The 22,859-nt window shown below is 42.1% G+C and overlaps 1 protein-coding gene and 1 pseudogene across 4 annotated transcripts in view; one reads left to right on the top strand and one right to left on the bottom strand.

Annotated features, from left to right (window-relative positions):
* CPEB3 (cytoplasmic polyadenylation element binding protein 3) overlaps positions 1-22,859 on the top strand; it is a 173,744-nt gene that overhangs the window by 92,684 nt on the left and 58,201 nt on the right. For all 4 annotated transcript variants that reach the window (XM_075534322.1, XM_075534321.1, XM_075534320.1 and 1 more), the window contains one exon: positions 20,502-20,620. In XM_075534322.1, coding sequence (XP_075390437.1) covers positions 20,502-20,620 — 119 coding nt within the window. The remainder of the gene's footprint in view (positions 1-20,501; positions 20,621-22,859) is intronic.
* Positions 9,773-10,507, bottom strand: LOC142429266 (small ribosomal subunit protein eS1 pseudogene; annotated as a pseudogene).

Genomic DNA, 22,859 nt, shown 5'->3' with positions numbered 1-22,859 from the left:
TTGAAGTCTTGTGTCGTACATCTCTATCTTTTGAGTAGTTATTAATATTTCTGAATCTCTACTTTCTCATAAGAAGTAGTAAGAACCAGTAAGACCTAAAATACTAGCAGTATTACTGTAATGAAAATAAGATACGGGTCAATGGTTCTTACTGTTGGAGTAGATCTGGGTCAGCAAATATGGCTCTCGAGCCACGTGTGACTCTTCTGGCACACATGTTACTGTGAAGTAAAATTGAACATTGAGTATTATTCAGCTAATGGCTACTTCATTTGTTTGTAAAAATATATGTATGGCTCTTAAATGATTTTTAAATTGTTGTTAGGGACAGGATTGGCTCTTCTATCTCAAAAGTTTGCCGACTCCTAGAATAGATTCATGGTGGTGGTAATAGATTCATGGTGGTGGTAATAGATTCATGGTGGTGGTAGATTTGATAGCCGAGTTGTGCTAAAATTTCTTCCCCTAGTTGGGAGAATCATGGCACAGTTGAATGTAGGGGAGCCAATAGAGGGAAAACTAAATTTGTATAGTAATGCTTTGATTAAAGTATCGAGTTTGGTATGTCCTTGGAGCTTAATGTGAGAGACAATACCTAACAGGAAGTTGGAACTGTGCTTAGGGAAAAGAGATGGAAGCTGGAGAAACATGTTTCTTGCGAGTCACTTTAGTAGAAAGCAGAGAGAAGATGCGCTTCAAGGATAATAAGTTTTGTTAGGAATCAGGAGGAAGAAGACCTGGCAATGAGATGTGGGTGAGTGAAGGACTAGAAATGTGTATGTGGTTATGGAAGAGAAAGAAGTTTCAAGAAGGGGTAGCACTGTCAGATATTACAGCGCTATCGAGAAAAGCCTCATGGGAGAAGCACTCATCACAGAACCAATCTGACCCTTTAGTCAAATAGGCCTCAGTAATTTCTATTGTTATCCTAATTGTAGCCTTAATATGATTTTCATTGAATTAATGTTATTTTGTGTGCAAGAAGGATAAGAATAAACACATTAGACTGCTAACCGTTAGCAGTGTGAACCTACAGCTTTCTAGAGAGAAAGATGAGGCTTTCCACTCAGTCCCTTGTAGATTTACGTCTTTGGAAGCCCACAGAGGCAGCTCTGCTGTGCCCTATAGGACTTCGATGATGCCCTATAGGACTACGATGATGCCCTATAGGACTGCGATGATGCCCTATAGGACTGCAATGATGCCCTATAGGACTCCGATGATGCCCCATAGGACTATGATGATGCCCTATAGGACTTTGATGAGTTGGCATTGGTTTGATGACAGTTTAGTTTTGGGAAGGATAATACTGCCTCTTCAATAAAACCAACTGTTCTGAATTGAATTGCCCCCCTGCTAAAATAAGCATTTTAAATCCAAGCCTCTATACCTGGGTTCAAATCCCATTTGTCTTTCTTATGTTCATTAGATAGGATTAGTCTAGGGTGTATTTTTGAGTCAACTTCTTTGAAATATAGAGTATAGCGTCTCTGGTTCTTGCTGTCAAAAACTCACCTGGAGAGCAGTGCACCCATAGCCAGCAATCAAAGATTAGAGTTAGCACTTAAAGTGGTCATGTCTTTTTAGTAAGAGCACACCACTTTTATTAGAGGTAGAATCTGGCAGACCACTAGTTTGTACAGTTTTACCTGGTGAATAGTAATAATATATTTTTATTTATTTGCTGGTATGTATCATCTGGGTGAAAAGAAGACATTTAAGCTCTAATAATCTGATAAATTATACTTAATTTGTAAGCCTATATTTTATATATAAAAATAAGCATTAAGCTCTATAACCCATGGTACATATTCAGAGCTATTTGAAAAGTAGCCCTTTGCATTTTTTTATTTCTTGTATTTGGGTGATTAAATCCATATTACTGAGAATATTTCCAAAGAGCTGATGTAGACGAGGCCTATCTGTCTGAGATGGCCTCTAGCAATAGCTTAACCACGAGATTCTGCTTTTCCGACAACGCCATTCTATTTCTGGCTATGGGTGCACTGCTTTCCAGGTGAGTTTTTGACTGCAAGAACCAGAGACTGTCTTGTGCTAGCTCAAATCCAGGATGTGGTTATAATTGACAATGGAAGTCCCCAAACAGGAGCTGTGTCAGAGCTGGGTGTCATGGCAGCTGTACTAGCTGCAGAGACCTAAATAGTGCAATCTGTGATTCGCACTGTAGCATTTCACCATTATAATTCAGCTCTGTTCTACATGTTTGCTCCTCTCTATTTTTTGCTTCACAGTTGTTTTCATATTTCTTTGTTTTCATATTTCTCATTTAATTCCAGAGAGAGAGAGACTTAGATACCACTTCGTCTTTTAACCTGCAGCGGTGACATAGGCCATTCTACCTCGAGTGGCCTCGGTAGCTTTGTCTGCTCAATAGAAGGGCAGAGTGTTTTGCTTCCTTGAGCATGGGGCTGAGGATCTAGCAGCTAAGAAGATAACTTGGGCTGGGCACACTTTTCTGATGATAGATATGTTTAGCATAACCCCCCTCGTTGCCTCCCAGTAGAAGAACACATATCCAAGCCTGCTTGTCGTTGGAACTCCCAGCAAACAAAACGGTAAAACCAAAACATGTGTACGCATCTTGATTGTTCTCCTGGTTATGCACCAAGCAGCTACTACCCAATCCTGCCAGCAGTTTTCCTTCTCGTGGTAGGGGAGCTGCCCTCTCGTGAGCATGGAGCCAGGCTGTGCTGCCACGGTTGGCAGTGACTTCTGGGACAGAAGCAAGGACAGCAGCCAGATTGGCCACGTGGCTCTGAAACCATGTTCACAATCTGGGGAGCTGGCAGGGTGATGGAGGAGGCTGTCATTCTCACACACGGGGGCAGCTAGTATCACTGCCAGCTGCCCCTGCGCCTAGGCTCCACATGCACCGCCAGGTGGACCGGAACAATGAGAGCCATGCAGCAGTATGTAAGAACAATCAGACCTTGCTCGCTGATGATCCCCACTTACCTTAAAATAAATAGTGTGCCTTTTTTTTTAACCACTTTGAGTGGTTGCTCTGCTAGTTATAATGTATTTCCTCCATACTGATGCCTGTGGGTCTTGGTGGGGTTTGTAAATTTGATATAAACCAGAAATTATGTGATTCATATTGAATCAGCTGACTTTGAATCAACCAAGGACATCCTGCATGAAGAGGGCTACTTTAAATGTGTGAAAGCAGGGAAACTATAGTGGACTGGAGCATAACGTCCACTTCTTTTTCTGAACTTGGCTAGGTCTGGCTTGGAAAGGAAAGTTTTCAAACATTTCCCCCTGTGGCTTAACTTGAATGGAAATAAATCACTGTTGTTTTAAGCCAGATTCCAAGTTTTTCCACCTTCTGAGTTATGTAAACTGATCAAGTTGGGAAGCCAAAAATTTTAACCTGTACTTAACCTTCTATAATTCATAAGCTTTTGAGTAACATTTAGACATTTAAAAATGCAGATCCTGGCTGCAGTTTTCATATTCTGATATAATATGAATCCTACATGTTAACAGTTCCGTTTATTATAATTTTCATCCCTGGAGGGTTTCCCTTGTACAGACATGGACAGTGCATTTCAGAGGCGAATTATGAGGGTGGGCTTTTTGTTTTGTTTTGCTCTGTTTTCACAGATGGAGCAGCGTCCTTTTGCTGCTTTTGAAAGCTTAGCATACCCAAAGGCAAAAGTTCAGAAGTGTGAATGTAGGAGGAATGTAAACAGGAAACACAGGAAGGAAGTGGGATAGGATACATGATGTTATGTTGTGGGAATTAGAATCGATGACATGAAATAAAATGCATGTGAATTGTTGACTGGAAATTTGGTCTGCTTTGTAAACCTTCACCCAATTCACAAGAAAAAGTTTTTAAAACATTCATGTCCTTGATGTCTGGTCTTAGGTTCAGTGTATCAAGTTTATTGAAATAGTCTCTAAATTCAGGTGGTACATACTCAGCTTTGTACTTTGGCTCTCATGGATTTGTTTTAATTTTCTTTAGCTTCATCTTGAACTTGCATATGAGTTAACAGTTAACTACTGCTAATGGTCTAATCAGTGATCAGTTTCTGGGCTTATTCTGATGGATGATATAGAGCTTCTCTCTCGGTGCGTTCCACGGATGTCCATTTGATTCCTGTGTGTTTCATCTGATGAGGTCCACATGTGTAGTTACCATTTATGTTGCTGCTAAACCATATTTCCAATGAGTAGATCAGTGGCCATGCAGAATGCCAATTTGCAATCTCCTATGTCATTTCTATCACTGGGATCATATTTACCAATAACCAGGCCCTTTTTTATTGTTTCCAACTTTCCCATGGCAGGCCCCAGTAAATATCAGTGCATCTTTTTTTTTCCAGTGCATCTTGATTGCGTGTTTGATCAGTTTCAGATTCAGATTCAGATTCGTGTTGGTACATAAATTTGAACAGTAGTTGTATTGAATAGTCTCTTTGTTAGGTGTGTGGATATTAACCAATCACTGGTATTTTAGGATAGAATTTGGAATTTATGATTATGAAGGGAACTATTCCTCTTCAATTTGCCCTCCCCAACATAGTAGACTATATATGTTCGATTCATAACGGCCAAGACCAGTTTATTTCAGCTCACTAAGACTTAAGGAATTGATGTTTATGTAAAATTCCACTTAGCTTTTAATGACTTCCAATTTTTTTCAATTCATTCTTAATATATCTCACACTTCAATAATTGAGGCCTACAGCTGTGTCTTCTCATTTTGAATCTTGCCATAGCAGCAAATGAAGGTCCCCGAAGTTTTTTCTCTGTCATTAAGAGTGGCTCTACTTTGAAGGAGGCACTTTATCCTCCCAGTTATATTTTGAGAGCCTTCCGACCTGAAAGGCTCATCTCCGAGCACTACATCAGGCATGTACTGCTCTTGCTGATTTTTAACTGGCCAGTTTTTTCAGTAGTGGACCCCTAATTTCTTCCTCCTAGTCTGCCTTAGTCTAGGTTCCCAAATTTATGTGATGTACCGCTCACTTTTCAAAACGAAAGAAAACAAAACTTAGCTCCCTGGCAATGAAAAACTTACGTACTATAGTCCATAGTCCAGGATAAAATGTAGGTATCGACTTTTGCACACGCACTACCCTTATTCCGCCCCCCCAACCCCCTCCCCATCATTCTAGTGTCCTCCAGGGAGCAACATTTCCCACTTTGAGGAACACTGGTCTAGATGCTCCACTAAAACCTGACCACCACGAGTAACTTGTTTGGCAGTTTGGCATTCAGTGTTGGCCTGCATGGTGCTGTGACGTTGGAAGTGATTCCACAGGTAGGCTTAATAGATGTTAAGTAATAATCCCTGCCTCTCCTTTGTGGAAATATAAAAACTGCCCAACTGGTTTGACCAGTTCCCTCCCCCAATCCCTCCCATCTGGTTTTAGCTTCCTTGGTCAGGTGCTAGTTAGAACCGACTGTGACTAGAACTGACAGATTGGCAGACTTTACAAGGACCTCTTTAGACTTCACAAGGAACTCTTTATATAGGGCCTGTGCGGTTACGTAAACAGAGCCGACTTTAAGCCCAAGTGTCCCCGGTCACTCCCCTGGACTGCAGGACGTTATTATGAACACACGAAGCAGGTTGCCAATTTTCAACTCTGAGGTGGTTCTCTCCAGCTGTCTTGTTTTTTTGTCCCTTTCCACCTCCCTCCACCCTTGCTTACCAAGTATCAAGCCCACAGAGTTATGAGTGTTACAGAAAACACAAAACAGACTAGAAACAGCAATGAGCCTCAACTCTATGTAGTAAATACAGTCTAAGAACGATGTTTGGTTCTAATCCGAGGGAGCGTCTCGGGAGCCCTGGACCTTGGCAATACCCGCAGAGTTCTCTATCTTTATTCAGGCTAGTTCCTTTTCCAGGAAGGCCCTCCCTGTTTTCACCTACACCCTGTCGTTGAAGTCTGGCTCATGTACCACCATCTACAGAGATTCTTCCCCAGTTTATTTCTCCATGGCTTCACAAATGGTGATCTTTCATCCTTTTGTGAACTCTCATTTTTAAAAACACATTTTAAGCAATCCTTTTTTTGATTCTTAATACATTATTTCGAGATTAGAGTTTCCTATGCTCTTATCCCTCATTATTTTCATCTATTAGTATATGAATACCTTGAGAAGAAGGACTTGCTTATTTCAGTATTTACCTACATGGAAAGTGTTCAGTAAATCTCGGAGATCAGGTGTCTTATCCAAGAAGAGATGAGTAAGAGACCCTGTTCAGGGACCAGTGTCCTACAAGCAGCAGGCAGGGGATGGATGAGCTGCGTCCGACCATCCCATTTGCTGCCCCTAGTTGCATACGCTCACAAATGAACTCTACCAACTATTTTCCAGAGTCTTTCATGCCATAACTTATGCCCTTTCCCAAACTCAGAATGCTTTTATTTCATGGAAAAGCAGTCATCTTTTAATTCACTTATGGCCTTTACCCTCTGTAGCTTTCCTTGATGTTTGGACACTTCTATTCCCATATCTCTCACCAGTGTTCTGTAGGACTTGGTGTCTATATACTCTCAATATACCGTTCTTCATGTTGTTTATTAGTCATTTATTTACAGGCCTGGGCTTTCCCTTGGCTTATTTATCTTTGTAGCTCCAATGCCTATTACTATGCTTTGAAGCAGCTTAATTTTTTTTGCCTTAATATTTTTGGCTCTACTGAGCTAAATCCAAAGATAGGTCTCTGAGGGCAAGATCAGAGAGCCTGTTTGGAACAGACTGCTTGTGCAAAAAACCTCTGAGCGAAGGCAGCCCTCGCTGGAGAGGTGTCCTTCAGGCAGGTCGGCGGTAATCAAAAAGTCTGGATTCTGTGCAAAGAAAGGGGTCTGTCTGACCATCTGCCCATCCAGACCTCTAGTTCTGGGGCAGATCCCATGTCATCAGAACTGATTAATCCTTGGTCTGCCACCATTTTGTGAATGCAGCAGTCTTCAGAACATAGCCTCGCTGGAATTGCATCTCCCATTTAGAGTCTTTACTTGAAACATATTGCTAATAGTTTTGATTGATTTTAATAACTATTGGGTCTGTTAAAGAACTAAACACCTATTTCAAGAACCTCCCAAACCCACTGCTATTGAATAAGTTCCAAAACACAGTACCCTATAGAGCAGTGGTTCTCAACCTTTCTAATACTATGACCCTTAAATATAATTCCTCATGTGGTGGTGACCCCCCAGCCATAAAATTATTTTCGTTGCTACTTCATCACTGTCATTTTGCTACTGTTATAGATTGGGCAACCTCTGTGAGGGGGTCATTCGACCCCCAAAGGGGTGGTGACCCACAGGTTGAGAACCGCTGCTATAGAGGGTCTCTGAAGCTTCAAGTCTTTATGAGAACAGACAACCTCATCTGTCTCCCATGGAGTAGCTGGTGGGTTTGAGCTGCCAACCTTCTGGTTAGCAGCCCAACACTTAATCCACAGCTCCACCAGGGCTCCTAATTTAGAAAATGTGTATGCATATATTTCCTCTTTTCCAGAAAAACCATGTAGTGTTTTAGTTTTTTCCTTATACATTTTTATTTTGAAACTTTTCAACCCTACCAAAAGTGTTGTAAAGTCAATACAATGAATACCTATAAGAGAAGCTGAGGATGTTCATGAAAAATTCCATTATCTTTAATTACATTTTTCCACACACTTTTTTTTAACAATTTATTGGGGCTCATACAATTCTTATCACAGTTCATACATATACATACATCAATTGTATAAAGCACATCTGTACAGTCTTTGCCCTAATCATTTTTTCTCCTCTTTTCTTTTTTTACATTTTATTAGGGACTCGTACAACTCTTATCACCATCCATACATATACATACATCAATTGTATAAAGCACATCCATACATTCCCTGCCCCAATCATTCTCAAGGCATTTGCTCTCCACTTAAGCCCCTTGCATCAGGTCCTCTTTTTTTTTCCCCCTCCCTCCCCATTCCCCACTCCCTCATATGCCCTTGGTAATTTATACATCGTTATTTTGTCATATCTTGCCCTATCCGGAGTCTCCCTTCCCCCGTTCTCTGCTGTCCCTCTCCCAGGGAAGAGGTCACATGTGGATCCTTGTAATCAGTTCCCCCTTTCCAACCCACTCTCCCAGCATTGTCCCTCACACCCTTGGTCCTGAAGGTATCATCCACCCTGGATTCCCTGTACCTCCAGCCCTCATATGTACCAGTGTACAGCCTCTGTCCTATCCAGCCCTGCAAGGTAGAATTCTGATCATGGTAGTTGGGGGGGGGAAGCATCCAGGATCTGGGAGAAAGCTGTGTTCTTCATCGGTACTACCTCACACCCTAATTAACCCATCTCCTCTCCTAAACCCCTCTATGAGGGGATCTCCATTGGCCGACACTTGGGCCTTGGGTCTCCACTCTGCACTTCCCCCTTCATATAATATGGTATATATATATACATATATACACATACATACACACACTTACATCTTTTTTTTGCATGATGCTTTATACTTGGTCCCTAGGCAACTCGTGATCGCACTGGCCGTTGTGCTTCTTCCATGTGGGCTTTTTTGCTTCTGAGCTAGATGGCCGCTTGTTCACCTTCAAGCCTTTAAGACCCCAGACACTATCTCTTTTGATAGCCGGGCACCATCAGCTTTCTTCACCACATTTGCTTATGCACCCATTTGTCTTCAGCGATCCTATCATGGAGGTGTGCAGTCAATTATATGATTTTTTGTTCTTTGATGCCTGGTAACTGATCCCTTTGGGACCACTTGATCACACAGGCTGGTGTGTTCTTCCATGTGGACTTTGTTGCTTCTGAGCTAGATGGCCGCTTGTTTATCTTCAAGCCTTTAAGACCCCAGTCACTATCTCTTTTGATAGCCGGGCACCATCAGCTTTCTTCACCACATTTGCTTATGCACCCATTTGTCTTCAGCGATCCTATCATGGAGGTGTGCAGTCAATTATATGATTTTTTGTTCTTTGATGCCTGGTAACTGATCCCTTTGGGACCACTTGATCACACAGGCTGGTGTGTTCTTCCATGTGGACTTTGTTGCTTCTGAGCTAGATGGCCGCTTGTTTATCTTCAAGCCTTTAAGACCCCAGTCACTATCTCTTTTGATAGCCGGGCACCATCAGCTTTCTTCACCACATTTACTTGTTCACACACTTTGGCTCCAGCCGTTGTGTCGGGAGAGTGAGCATCATAGAGTTCCAATTTAATAAAAGAAGGTATTCATGCATTGAGGGAGTGTTTGAGTAGAGGCCCAAGGTCCTTCCGCCACCTTAATACTTGACCTATAAATATAGACACATAGATCTATTTACCCATCCTCCTATATATATTTGCATGTACATGTCTTTGTCTAGACCTCCATGAATGCCCTTTGACTCCTAGCTCTTTCCTCCATCTCCCTTGACTTTCCTCCTGCCCTACTACCATACTTCGTCGCCACCTGGGCTAGAGTATACCTCTTCTCTAAGCAAGCCTGATTCTGCTGAGATCAAAGGTATGGTCAGCTTATTCCAGTAATCCATAAAAAATATCCAAGCTAAAATCAAGGTCAGGCTTCCATTTAGTTATCATTTCTCTTTAATCTTCAAGTTACGCAGTTCTCTAGGCTTTTTGTCTTTTGTATCTTTTGAAAAGTCCTTGCCTGTTTTTTTTCACAATAAGATCTTTTATTTGTTAACATTAATTCTGAATTTTAAACAGATTTTTCAACTGGTGGCTCATAGCCATCAGCTCGTTCCACTTTTGCACCTGTCTCATCGCCAGTAAGTTTTTCCAGATCTGCCACCTTCACCAGGAAGCTCCATGAGTTTTCCCAATTCAAGCTTGGGCTTTTTCAGCATCTTTACTTTTCTGACAAAAACACCATGGAGAGGATAAATAGACTGGCAAGCCTTTTCTATGTCTTTCCCAGTGCTGTCTGTAATCAATTTATTGACCACTTCTTTCAAGTCATTTGTCTGCACCTCTCGGGTCATGATTTCCATCATTTTCTTTTGGATTTGGCGGACCTGCTGGTGCTGAGCATAAGAGGTCTTCCGAATCTGATTATTGCGTTTTTTAGTAAAACCAACACAGAACAGACGAAGTAGATACCCATCGGTAGTCTTGACATCAACATGAGCTTCAATCACGGTCTGCCACTTCTTGACCATGGAGCGCATCTTGTCCCGCGTCAGGTCCATGCCGTGGAAGTTGGTCAGGCAGTTTTTGCCCTGAACATCCTTGGTAATTAACTTAAATGTCCTAAAGGCAACCTCATTGCTTTGCCGATCAGCAAGGCTCACTTCAAAAACTCGACCCTGGAGGCCATCAGATGCAATTGTGGTTCCTTGAGTCCCGCTGACTAGTGTTTTTCTGATATTCCTTATATTGAACATAGCTGGTGCTTTCCCATCACACCAATCTTTCTTAGAAAACGGATCAACCACTTTCTTCTCAGCTCCTTTTTTGCCTCCTTTGGTAAGGCGCTTGTTCTTGCCAACCGCCATGGCGTCGTGCAGAGAGCCAAAAGGCACCTGTTGTTTTATAGAACATCCCTTAATTTGGAATTGCTTGATTATTTCCTTATGTATAACGACATTCGGGTTAAACATTATTAACAGGGATACTACATGTGTGCTATATGGAGAAGGACGTAACACTGGAGACACGTGATTAGAGGCAGCTCTAAAGTATGGCCACTTGAGGTGGGGCACCGCCGAGCAGTTTCACTTAACCCAATACAGCCCGAGGTTTTCCCTGAAGCACAGTAGACATTCAGAAACCTGGTTGGGTAGAGCAAAGGAGCAACTTACACCTCCCATGCACACACCTCCTCCCCAAGTACAAGGGTGTCAGACAAGGCACAGAATGACATTCCAAGGCTCCACAAATGCGAAAGGGGCCCGACTGAAGCAGCCGTATGAGAAGTGGCGGAGATGCTTTTTGCTGACACCATTTATACCACTCTCAGCTTCTATTCATCTTGAAATGGTGAGGGGCAAAGCAGGAAACTTTGAGTTGTCCTGGGTGCTTGAATTAGGGGAGGGAGTGCACAATCAGAGATTGTCCAGGGTGCTCCTTCCCCTCAGTATGCCCCTGCAGATGATGTTTGCCCTCTCATCAATGATGTAACATTGGTTAAGGTAGTATCTGGCCAATTCTTCCATTATAAAGTTATCTTTCTTTCTCTCCTTTTTCAAATACTGATTTGCTTGTGAAGTGATGTTCTAGGATTGTCTGAGTATCCTGCTTTCTCCAATATCCACCCAGTTGGTTTTCAATTCCATTGTAGATTCTTACCAAAGTCAAGTATCCCCATGGTGATGATGTACTCATTTAGTCAAAATCTGCTCTTTCACACCTTTAACATCCTTATTTTAAATGTACAAGTTAAAAATGCACTGTAAACCAACAAGCATCTTCTGCTAAATATAAAACATTTGATTGACCTAAATAGACTAAATCTAAGCTTCCCTAAGTTTTTTTTTCTCCCTAAGTTATTTTGAAATTCATCACTTAACTCAATGTAGTGTTTGGGGCATTTGGAAGTAATGTAACTACAGAGGTTTCCAAAATAAAGACGAAAGCATGGGCAACTACCTCCTCCAACAAGAACGCTGTCAAATGATCATTATCTCAAGGATATTTTAAAGGCAAATCCATAATTTAGTAGAGATGCAGAAAATTTTATCTTGCTATTTTTATGTGAGTCATAAATGAATGGATAAAAGTCGGGGCTCTGAAAGCTACCTAGACCTTAATCCCAAATTTAATCTATAGGCTTTAATCTTAGAGCACCTCCAAGAGCTTCATTTTCTCATCTGTACAATAGTAAAAACAACTGTATTTACTCTGTAGTGTTTCTGAGCGGATGAAATGTTTTATTAGCAAAGTGCTGGGTAATTGTTAGAGTTGGTAGTGATTGTTATTTGTAGTGGGGATCCGGTATGGGAAGTTCTAATGTGAAAAGTTATATATTTGAGAACTCAGAAAGCTGTAATTTTGAGAGGTAGCCAAGAACAGTGTAGACGTTTTATCTTTAATATAGGGCACTGTTAGGTAAGCTTGGACTGTTAGCCACCAGGTCCTCAGTTCAAATCCACTAGCCTTTCCATGGAGGAAAGATGAAACTCTCTGTTACCATAAAGATTTATAGCCTCAAACCCTATATCGAGTCAGTATGAGTTGGAATTGACTCAACAGTAGTGGGTTAGGTTTGGTGTATTTAATGTGTTCCTTGATATTAATTTTTTAAAATCTGGCCAAATAAAATGGAATTATCCTAATTAAATCCACCTTCTCTTCTGTGTAGGAGCCCTGGTGGCTTAGTGTGTTACATGTTGGGCAGCTAAGCACAAGATCGGCAGGTTGGCTCCACCAGCCACTCTGAAGGAGAAAGTGGAGACTTTCTACTCTTAAGGAGATTCACGGCCTCGGCAAACCTGGGGAACAGTTCTGCTCTGTTCTATGTGTTCGCTGTGAATCTGCATGGGCTCTAAGCCAGGCCTTTGTTTTGTTTCTTTATTTTCTTTTTTAATTTTCCTCTTAATTTTTTTATTCCCAGAGTCAAATTTTATTTACAAGAATAACATAGATGTGAATATTTTTCACTTGAATAAAATTTATATCTGGATATTACAATTCATTGACCCAATTTTCCTTTTCTTTAGCTAAAGTCCTTAGTAACATTTTTAAAGAGAAAATCTCAAAGAAATAGATCAAGTGAATAGTTGGCATAAATACAAATAAATAAACAATACACCTGATTCAACTAGCTGCAGATATTATAAAAGTTGAATAAATGTTTATCTACTTTTTAAAATATATTCAACTGTTTTTAAAAATTTTTTATATATCTTTTTATTGGGGGCTCTTACAGCTCTTATCACAATCCATTCATGCATTCATTATGGCAAGCACATTTGTACATATGTTGCCATCATCATTTTCAAAATATTTTCTCTCTACTTGAGCCCTTGATATCAGCTCCTCATTTTCCCCTCCCCCACCCTTCCTCACTCATGAACCCTTGATAATTTAGAAAAAATCTTTTTCATGTCTTATGACAACCACTGTCTCCCTTCACCCACTTTTCTGTTGTCCATATCCCTGGGAAGGGGTTATATATAGATCATTGTGATTGGTTCCCCCTTTCTCCCCCCACCTTCCCCTTCCCCTCCTGGTATCTCTTGTCATTATTGGTCCTGAGGGGCTTATCTGTCCTGGATTCCCTTTGTTGTGAGCTCTTATCTATAAAAGTATACATGCTCTGGTCTAGCCGAATTTGTGAAGTAGCATTGAAGCCATGATTTGAGGGGGTGCAGCTTGAAATAACTAGAAGAAAGTTGTGTGTTTCATCAGTGCTGTACTGCACCATGACTGCCTGGTCTCTTCCTTGTGACCCTTCTGTAAGGGGATGGGCTTTGGGTCTCCACTCCACACTCCCCCTCATTCACATTGGTATGATTTTTTGTTTGTTTTCAACTTCTTGTTTTTCTTTTTCCCACTGAATTGCATTGATCAGTCTAAACATGTTCCAAAGGCTCTCACTAGACTACCCTTCCTAATTTCTTGCCATCCTTTCTGCCTGTAATCCAGGGTTCACGATGGTGGTAGTGCCAGGAATTCTTCTTGTTCCTGAGTGATACTATCTCATTCTGTAAACTCTGGCTCTGAGCTGATAACCTCCCATAGTTCAGCATATCTCTGAAGTCCCCCACACTCCTCAGCTACTTGGGGAGCAGGGTGATGATTTTGAAATTTGAGTTTTATAATCCTATTTTCTGCTACTGGGTTACAGGTCAAGGGAGGACACTGGGATGTGTAGGTTTGGGGTCAATTTAAAAAATATTATACCTATCAAATTAACAAAAGAACCAGTAGGGCTTTGTATTCCTATAAAGAGTGACAGTCTCAGACTCCCACGGGGACAGTTCTAACCTGTCAGGCAGGGCTGCTGTGAGTGGGAATCGACTCGGTGGCAGTGAGACTTTTTGGTTTTGCCAGCATAGTGAGGATTAGAAAAACTCTATTACAGGCGCAGTCAGCTTTTCTGTACAGAATATATTAAAATCCACAAATAACACCACACCTAACAATTCCCTTTCTTGGTGGCAATGGATAATGACAGACAGAAAAATATATTCAGTCACTGTTTGTCTATGGCCCTATTCAGCCTATCTTTCAAATCACTTTCATCAGGGCTTTTCTTCAGCACTAAATTACCTGCTTTTATTTAGCAAATGCTTGTAAATAAAAATTAGAACGTGTATATCATCAATTTGCATCCTCAGTTTTTTTTGTTTAAAATATAAACACTTAATGGTTTAGCATATTTTTAAAAACAATTTATTAGGGGCTCATACAACTCTTATCACAGTCCATGCATATGCATACATCAATTGTATAAAGCACAACCGTACATTCCCTGCCCCAATCATTGCATTATCAGTTTTCTAATAAGATCACATACAACTCAACTTTAATGTTACAGTAATCATATAAAGTACAGGAAAGGAAAATCACCTCACATAGCGTGCAAGGTAAAAGAAAACCCTTTACATATAGTATTTTATATTCCTTGTTTTCTGTGTGAGAGTCAAGACAATTTCCTCATTTCACAGTAAAAACAAAACAAAAAACCATACCAAGAGTCAGAAATGTCATGGAAAAATTCAGATTCGTGATTCACTGCTAGTACTAACCTCAAACATATTACATAAACACATTACACAGCCAGTTTCCTTAAGAGTAAAACAAAATTTTAAATGGTGTCTACCGCACTTGGTGTGTGTGAAGACAAAAGGAATTAAAATACATAAAATGCTTGGAGGAGTGCCTGATGCATAGTAAGTATTCGGTCAATGTTAACTCTCAGTTGTTGTTACAGCACAGCTAGTCCATGGTAGGACTTGGACCAAATTCCAGACCTCTGACTCCTAGTCCAGAACACTTCTCCTGGTGCCTTGTGGAATTTGCCTTCTAGTAAATCATTGATATCGTTTCCACCTTACACTGACCTTGTTATTCTTGGAAGGGGTCTTTTTCTACTTGGTTTGCTTTGACCTTAAACTTCTCAAGATCAAAAGAGGTGTGTTTGAAGAACTCTTCTTCTGAAGTGTTTGTTTGTTTTTAATTCTCTGCTTTCTGCTGTCAAATGGCTTTTCAGGTCTAAGGAGGTGTATTAGTAAGTGAAGATACCATAAAGTAGCTTTAATGGGTGATTTGGGTGTTCCTGGTGAATTTTGTGTTAGTTAGAAATTCCCAAAGGGGGAAGTAAAACAAACAAACTCCACTGTGGGGTCAATTCTAACTCATAGCAACCTTACAGAACAAAGTGTCCCTGCCCTGTGGTTTCCCAGAGTGTGAATCGTTATGGCAATAGAAAACCTCATCTTCTCCCATGAAGCAGTTAGTAGTTTCAATCTATGCTGGAGTTGAGTTGAAAGAAATTGTTGGACTAGAGCCTAGTAGGGAGTCCAGCCCCATCTCTTACTCCAAAAAAACACCTAAAAACAAAGCTCTCTGCCATCAAGTCAATGCTGACTCATTGTGATCCCTTATATGTTTCCAAGACTGTAACCATTTTAGGGGAGCAGAAAGCTCAGTTTCTCTCCCTTGGAGGTGCTGGTGGTTTCAAACTGCTGACCATGCAGATCACAGCTCAACTCGTAACCACTTTACCACCAGGGCTCCTCACACTCCTTACTAAGAGTTGCTAATGCTAAGAGAATATTACCCCTACAGAGAGTGCCAACTTGCTGACTGGGGCATTGAGAAGATTATTTTGACGTAAGATGATTTGTTATAAACAAAACGTCCAAAAGAAATTGGTAAAGCATTATAGACTGTTCCCTGGGAAAGGAAAAAAGGTTCTTTACAGAGAATTCTCCCAGTTATGATATTTGTAGTAGACTCTTTCTTGTTACTCCTAGTTGACATCATGGCTATACGCTGAGATGGGCCTAAGTGAAAATATGCATGCTTTTGTAGTAGCTGCTTAGCTGCTGGGAAGAGAGGTCCCTTACCCCACACTCAAGGTCAACTCAAAGATGAATTCAATGGGGTAGATAGTAGATGGCAGGCAGTGATGTGGAGGAAAAGTGCAGTCAACCTAGTGAATCCTCCATAACAAGGAGATAGAGAAGTCAAGCTCACTAAACATGCCACGCCCTGTGCTCAGGTCTTTTTGATGTGTGTGTGTGTATAGAATGACATCAAAGGGTATTTTCTAAGAGCAACCTTGGTGGAAGAGCTGGGCCAGAATTTACCCCAGTAAAGCAGAAGACTGGACAGAACCCTTCTTAGACCTCTTTTTTTATTAAATCATTTTATTGGGGGCTTGTACAACTCTTATAACAATCTATCCATCCATCCATTGTGTCAAGCACATTTGTACATTTGTTGCCTTCATCATTCTCAAGATATTTGCTTTCTACTTGAGCCCTTGGTATCAGCTTGAGACCTCCTCTTTGTGATAACAAAGAGAAAAGCTATTTTCTACCCATTCATCTCTAATATTCTCTTTGGCAAGGGGAATTATTCTTTAAAAATTTTTTTTATTCTGACTTATATTAACTATTTGACAGAATAGATTCACCTTTCTTGGCTTCCCAGGGTGTGTCCGTCTGTCTGTCTATCTATCATCTATCTATCTATGTGTGTCTGGGCACAATGTACTTTATTGATGGTACATGACAAGGTTGGACATTCTAAGCCCCTCCTATTCTTCAGGGGTCAGGATGGAAACTTGGGATGATGGGATATTCTCAGTGTGCTGGGGAATTGATTGGGGCAAAGGCTCCCCAGCAGCTGAGTGCCTCTCTCTTCCTTTAGTGTTGCTGGGGCTGGTGGTCCAGGGTGGCTCTTACTCCTTGGAGGTCATATGGACCATGAGGTCCACTGCTCTGTTGCTGTAGCCAAATTCATTGTCATACCAGGAAATTAACTTGACAAATTGGTCATTGAGGGCAATGCCAACTCCAGCCTCAAAGGAGGAAGAGTGGGTATCACTGTTGAAGTCACAAGAGACAACCTGGTTCTCAGTGTAGTCCAGGATCCCTTTTAGGGGACCCTCTGACGCCTGCTCTACCACATTCTTGATGTCATCATACTTGGCAGCTTTCTCCAGGCAGTAGGCGAGATCCATGACTGAAATATTGGGGGTGGGACATGGAAAGCCATGCCAGTGAGTTTCCCATTCACTCCAGGAAAACCTTGCCCACAGCCTTGCCAGTGCTAGTAGATGTGGGGATGGTATTCTGGGCAGCCCTATGGCCGTCATGCCAGTTTCCCTAGAGGGGCATCCAGGGTCTTCTGGGTAGCAGTGGTGGCGTGGACTGTGGTCATTGATTCCCTCCACAATGCCAGTTGTTATGGTGACGTTGGCTGGGAGGCTGGGGGGTGGCAAGCAGTTGGTGGTGCAGGAGGCATTGCTGACAATTTTGAGGGAGTTGTGATACTTCTCATGGTTCATGCCCATCACAAGCATGGGGCCATCAGCAGAAAAGGCAGATGGTCACCCTTTTGGCACCACCCTTCCAGTGAGCCCCAGACTTCGCCATGGTTGTGAAGACCCCAGTGGACTCTGTGACATGCTTGAAACCAGCCTCACCCTACTTGATGTTGATAGCATCTCGCTCCTGGAGATGGTGAGAAGCTTCCTGGTCTCCGTCTTGATGGTGCCATTGAACTGCCCATAGGAGGAATCATACTGGAACTTGCTGCAGACCATGTAGTTCAGGTCAATGAAGGGGTCATTGATGGTAACAATGTCCACTTTGCCAGACTTGAAAACAGTTTTGGTGACCAGGCACCCAGAGCAGCTAAATCCATTTACTCTGACCTTCACCATCCTGCCACGGAGATGCCTCTGGAACTGTAGGAGAAGGTGGGACTGGAGGGACTGAGAGCCACCAGGCCATAAATCTTTATGGGAGTAGAAGGCCTTAACGTTCTCCCAACGAGCAGCTATTGTTCTTCTTCTTCAACTCAGTCATCTGGTCACTGCTGATTCATAGTGATCCCCGTGTTTCCAAGTCTATAACCGTTGACTGCGGAGAAAGCTCAGTCTTTCTTCCTAGGAGATGTTGATGGTTTCAAACTGCCGACCACTCAGATAGCAGCTCAACGGGAACCACTTCACCACCAGAGCTCCTGTTGGGTGCCATCAAATGGGTCCCAGCCATAAGGAGCCTGTGTACAACAGAATGCAACACGGCCTGGTCCTGTACCATCCTCCCCATTGTTACTGTGCCCGAGTCTACTGTTGGAGCCACAGTGGTGTCCATCCATCTCCTGGAGGGCCTTCTTTTTGCTGCACCTCTATTTTACCCGGCATGATGTGTCCTTCCCAGAGACTGGGCTCTCCTGACAGCATGTCAGAGTATGACAGGTGAAGCCTTGCCATTCTTGCCTCTAAAGAGCACTAACTGTACTTCTTCCAAGATTGGTTTGCCCTTTTTGCAGTCCGTGATACTTTCAGTATTCTTCTCCAGCACCACAATTCAAAAGCATTGATTCTTCTTTGGTCTTCCTTATTCAATATCTAACTTAAACATACCTATGAAGAAATTGAAAAACCCTGACTTAAATCAGTTGCACCTTAATCCTCAAAGTACCATCCTTGCTTTTCAATACTCTAAAGAGGTCTGTGCAGAAGATTTACCCAATGCAACATGTCTTTTGATTCTGTGTCTACTGCTTCCATGAGAATTGATTGTGGATCCCTGGCATTAATATTCTCACATTAAATGAAAACACTGAATTTTAATGTCTTTCCCAGGGCTTTGTGACTGTTTGCAAAAGAGAGAGGATGTGAAGAAATTATTATTCTTTCTAATTTGGCAGTTAGATTTTCTTTTACCTGCTAGTCAGTCCCCTACTGTATCCAGCTCGGAAGCAAAACCCAGACAACAGCCCTGTCATGACACAGCTCTCCTGCTGCAGCGCATGCCCACCCTTCAGCTTGGGGCATTCTCCATCCAGAGTGTCTGAAGAGTGGTTAGTGCTTTTCCATGGCCTTTTCTTAGATAAGGAGCCCCAGTGTCACAGTGGATTGTGCATTGGACTTTTAATTGCAAGGTCTACTTTTCAAACTTACCAGCTGTTCTGTGGGAGAAAGACAAAGTTATCAATTCCCTTAAAGAATCAAAATGCCAGAAACCCACAGGGAAAATTCTACTTTGCCCTATAGGGTTGATAGGAGTCAGAATCGACTCAATGTTAGTAAGTTTGACTTGTTGTTGTTGTTGAGCTTTTGTTTGGATGCTTCGTATAGTGGGTGAGGAATTGGGGAATTGGGGCAACGATGAAAACAATAGCCATTATTCATTAACCATTGTCACTGGCATTGCTGTCCGGGCCTTCAGAGAGCTTTGTTTCATGGGCAGTTAATGACAAAGTACCTACCTTTGCTTTATGTCTGAGGGCATTCTCTACATTGGGGTTCCTCTCTCTCCCCGCCATTTATATCTTTCTGGCATGCAGAATGCCAGAGGAGGGCAGTGCTGATGGTGGTTCCCTTTGAAGTGAGTAGCAGGACAGGGAGGGCAGGGGATGGCTACACAATTCAGCAAAGCTAGTAGGAATTGTAGAGAAGCCCGATCAGTGGGTAGCAGAGTCTTGGGCTTACTCATAACAGGCCTTTACTCCATCTGCCAATCATGAATGCCAGTGTAGCAGCAAGTACTGTTCAAGTTGACCTTTCTATGAACTTCTGTGAAGTCTCTTCTCCTCTGAGTCCTCACTTCTCTGGGCTCCCATAGCACTTTTTGTCCTCACTTAACTTTGTAGGGAGCAATAGCTAAGCAACTATTATGGAATCTAAACAACTATTATGGAATCATATAATGTGCCGTATTTTTTATTAGCTCCTTTAACTTAGCATAATGTTTTCAGGGTTTACCCATGTTGTCGCCTGTGACAAGCTTAGAGCTTGGTAAAAGTTGGAGAGGAGCTGGTGCTTGTTTCATGGCCAGTCTTGTGGTTCAAGCCAGTGATGAGCCTGCGTGCACTCGTTGGGGTGACCACATCTGTGCCGTGAAAACTCCATAGAGTTGTTCTGAACTTGCTCCTTTGAGTGATTGTGAGATTTAAATAAGGTACAGTGTATATTAAGAAACACCGCACATCAAAAGGAGCCTGGTTGTGCATCGATTAGTTCTTGGCTGCTAGTTGAATGGTTAGTGGTTGGAAACCACCAGCCACTCCGCAGAAGAAAGATGTGGCAATTTGTTTCCATAAGGATAACAGTCTTGGAAAGCTTTGTAGCTCTATTCTGGCTTATAAGGTCACCGTGAGTTGGAATCTACTGACAGCAGTGGGTACCAGAGTGTCTGTCACAAGTGTTTCCGTGACTTTCATTTCTCCCTTTCTCGTCCATGCCTTAATTGAAGTTCTTAGATTTTAGTTTTGCCAAAATGAAACAGTAGATATATTTTTAACTGACACTTTGAGTTGATTGACTGATTCCCCTCCTCGTACCTGTTTTTTCTCCCCAAGGCTACGCCTTTCTGCTGTTCCAGGAGGAGAGTTCAGTACAAGCTTTGATAGATGCCTGCCTCGAAGAAGATGGGAAACTGTACCTGTGTGTGTCGAGCCCCACCATCAAGGATAAACCGGTAAGTAATAGGCAGCCAGCTGTTGCTTTTTCAGAGCACATATGCAATGGAAGTAACTGATCTCTCCTACTCCTTGTAATAGGACTGCTGGTCACCAGGATCTGCTTACCTGGGGTGACCTTGTATGCAGTAGAGCCGGACTGTCATTGGTGCTGGGAAGCTAGTAACAAAGTACTCAGTGTTTCATTTTGTACCTTGGGGACTTCATGTAAACAAATGTGCCCTTGTCTTTCACTTTGCAGCTCTTTTAAGTTAATTCTTAATCAGAAACTCTGAATTGAAGTAAATAATGCTCTTAGCGGTTTTGGCAGCAAGTTTCTGTCATTATTTCAGATCAAGGACAGGGTAACATGTTTTAAAAAGGTTATAATCGTACATGTTTATGTGACTCTGAATGCAAGCCATTGTACTAGGTGGTATCCATAGCGAGCTAAATACAGTCTTCTATCCCAATAGCTTACACTCCGAAATGAATATGTCAACAGGGAGCTCAGGCCGTAAATAAATGTGCAGTCATACCGAGTGTGCGGCTTCTGAGCCCAAGCGTGTGAGTGAATGAATAACAGGGTAAGGGAAGAAGTCTGTTCTTCTGGCAGAGGAGGTGTCAGTAGAGAAGCAAGATTGTGCATGAGGAGAAGAAGAGAACTTGGTTAATGTGACAGATATAGCGGGGGTGGTGGTGGAGGGGCGGGGGGTTGTATGTGTCGAGGCTTGACCAGGAATGGAAAATAGAGTCAACATAGTGATGTACAGTGGGGAAAGGCCCAAGCTATATGCCACAAGCCTGCAGCAGCCCTTTGAGACTTGTTGGTAAGCCTCTGGAGGACGGACGTGTGGCCTGGCTTGGTAACAGTTGTGTGTGTCTATTTTAATAGGAAATGTGCATGGGGAAAGAGTGGGGTATGGCACAGAAATTCCCGGTTTGAGTCTTGACTCTGACATTTACGTATCTAATTTGCCCTGAATCATTCACCTAATTCTTGCTGAATCTTATTCTCCTCATCCCAAGAATGGGATGAATAGCAGTTTCTCTCGGGTCAGCTGAGAGATTCAGCTGAGAGAGAAATGAATGCGAAGTGGTTTGTCCAAGGGTAGGCACGTGTGCGACTGCAACCAGCTGTGGTTAGCGGCCTTAATCACCCTGTAGGGGTCGGGGGACAAGGTTCATAGTCAGCGATAGAGCACATCTGTTGGTGACTTTAGAAGAAGATCGGAAATCGTTGCTAAAGGCCAATGTTGTAAAGAGAGTGGCTGAGGCATTTAAAGCAATAGAGAGTTATTAACAGATGAGGATACGAGTCCTCATGGGGTAGCTATTTGAGGAAGGAAAAGCACCAAAGATTTTAGCAAGCAGCAAAGTGCTACTGCAATTTTCGAATTTGGGGACGCAACCAATTTTTTAAAAATGTATTGGGGGTTCTTACAGCTCTTATAACAATCATGTATCAGTTGTATCATGCACACTTGTACATATGTTGCCATTATCATTTTAAAAACATTTTCTTTCTACTTGAGTCCGTAGTATCATCTCCTCTTTTTGCCCTCCGTTTCCCACCCTCCTATCCTTGAAAACCTTGGATAAATTATATATTATTATTATTTTCATGTCTTACACCATCCGCTGTCTCCTTTCACCCACATTTCTGTTATTTGTCCCCCTGGGGGAGGGGTTATACATCGATCATTGCAATCGGTTCTCCTTTTCTCCCCTTCCTCCCCTACTTTCCATCTACCCTCATGGTATCGCTACTCCCATTACTGTTCTTGAGGGGTTTATCTGTCCTGGATTCCATGTCCAAGAGTGCTCATCCGCACCAGTGTGCATGCCCTCGTCTAGCTGGGTTTGTAAGGTAGACCTGAGGTCATGATCGTGGTGGGGAGGAAGCATTAAAGAACCAGAGGAATGGGTCACAACTAAATTTGGTAACAGTGGTGATAATGTTGGATACAGTAGCTGTACAGGTAGGGAAAACTATAGGTAGGGAGTACAGAATGTTTGCTAACTGTATTCTCTGTCTAAACAATGTAAGGATTCTGTGAGTGATGATGGGGACACGAGGACTGGCCAGAACGGGATTATAATGTGTTTTATCTGAGTCAGTAATTAGAAGCTGAAATAAATCCTCCAAGGCTTTTTGGAATAGTATGTGATTAAAATGATTATACCCAATTTTGCAGGGTTAGATGTCAGATAGGTAAATAATTAGTGACCTCCCGAGAGCCTCTGCAGTTAGCATAT

Source organism: Tenrec ecaudatus, chromosome 16 (assembly GCF_050624435.1).
Source record: "Tenrec ecaudatus isolate mTenEca1 chromosome 16, mTenEca1.hap1, whole genome shotgun sequence".
Classification (NCBI taxonomy): domain Eukaryota; kingdom Metazoa; phylum Chordata; class Mammalia; order Afrosoricida; family Tenrecidae; genus Tenrec; species Tenrec ecaudatus.
The sequence above is the reverse complement of the archived record's forward strand: the minus strand, read 5'-3'. Positions and strand labels throughout refer to the sequence as shown.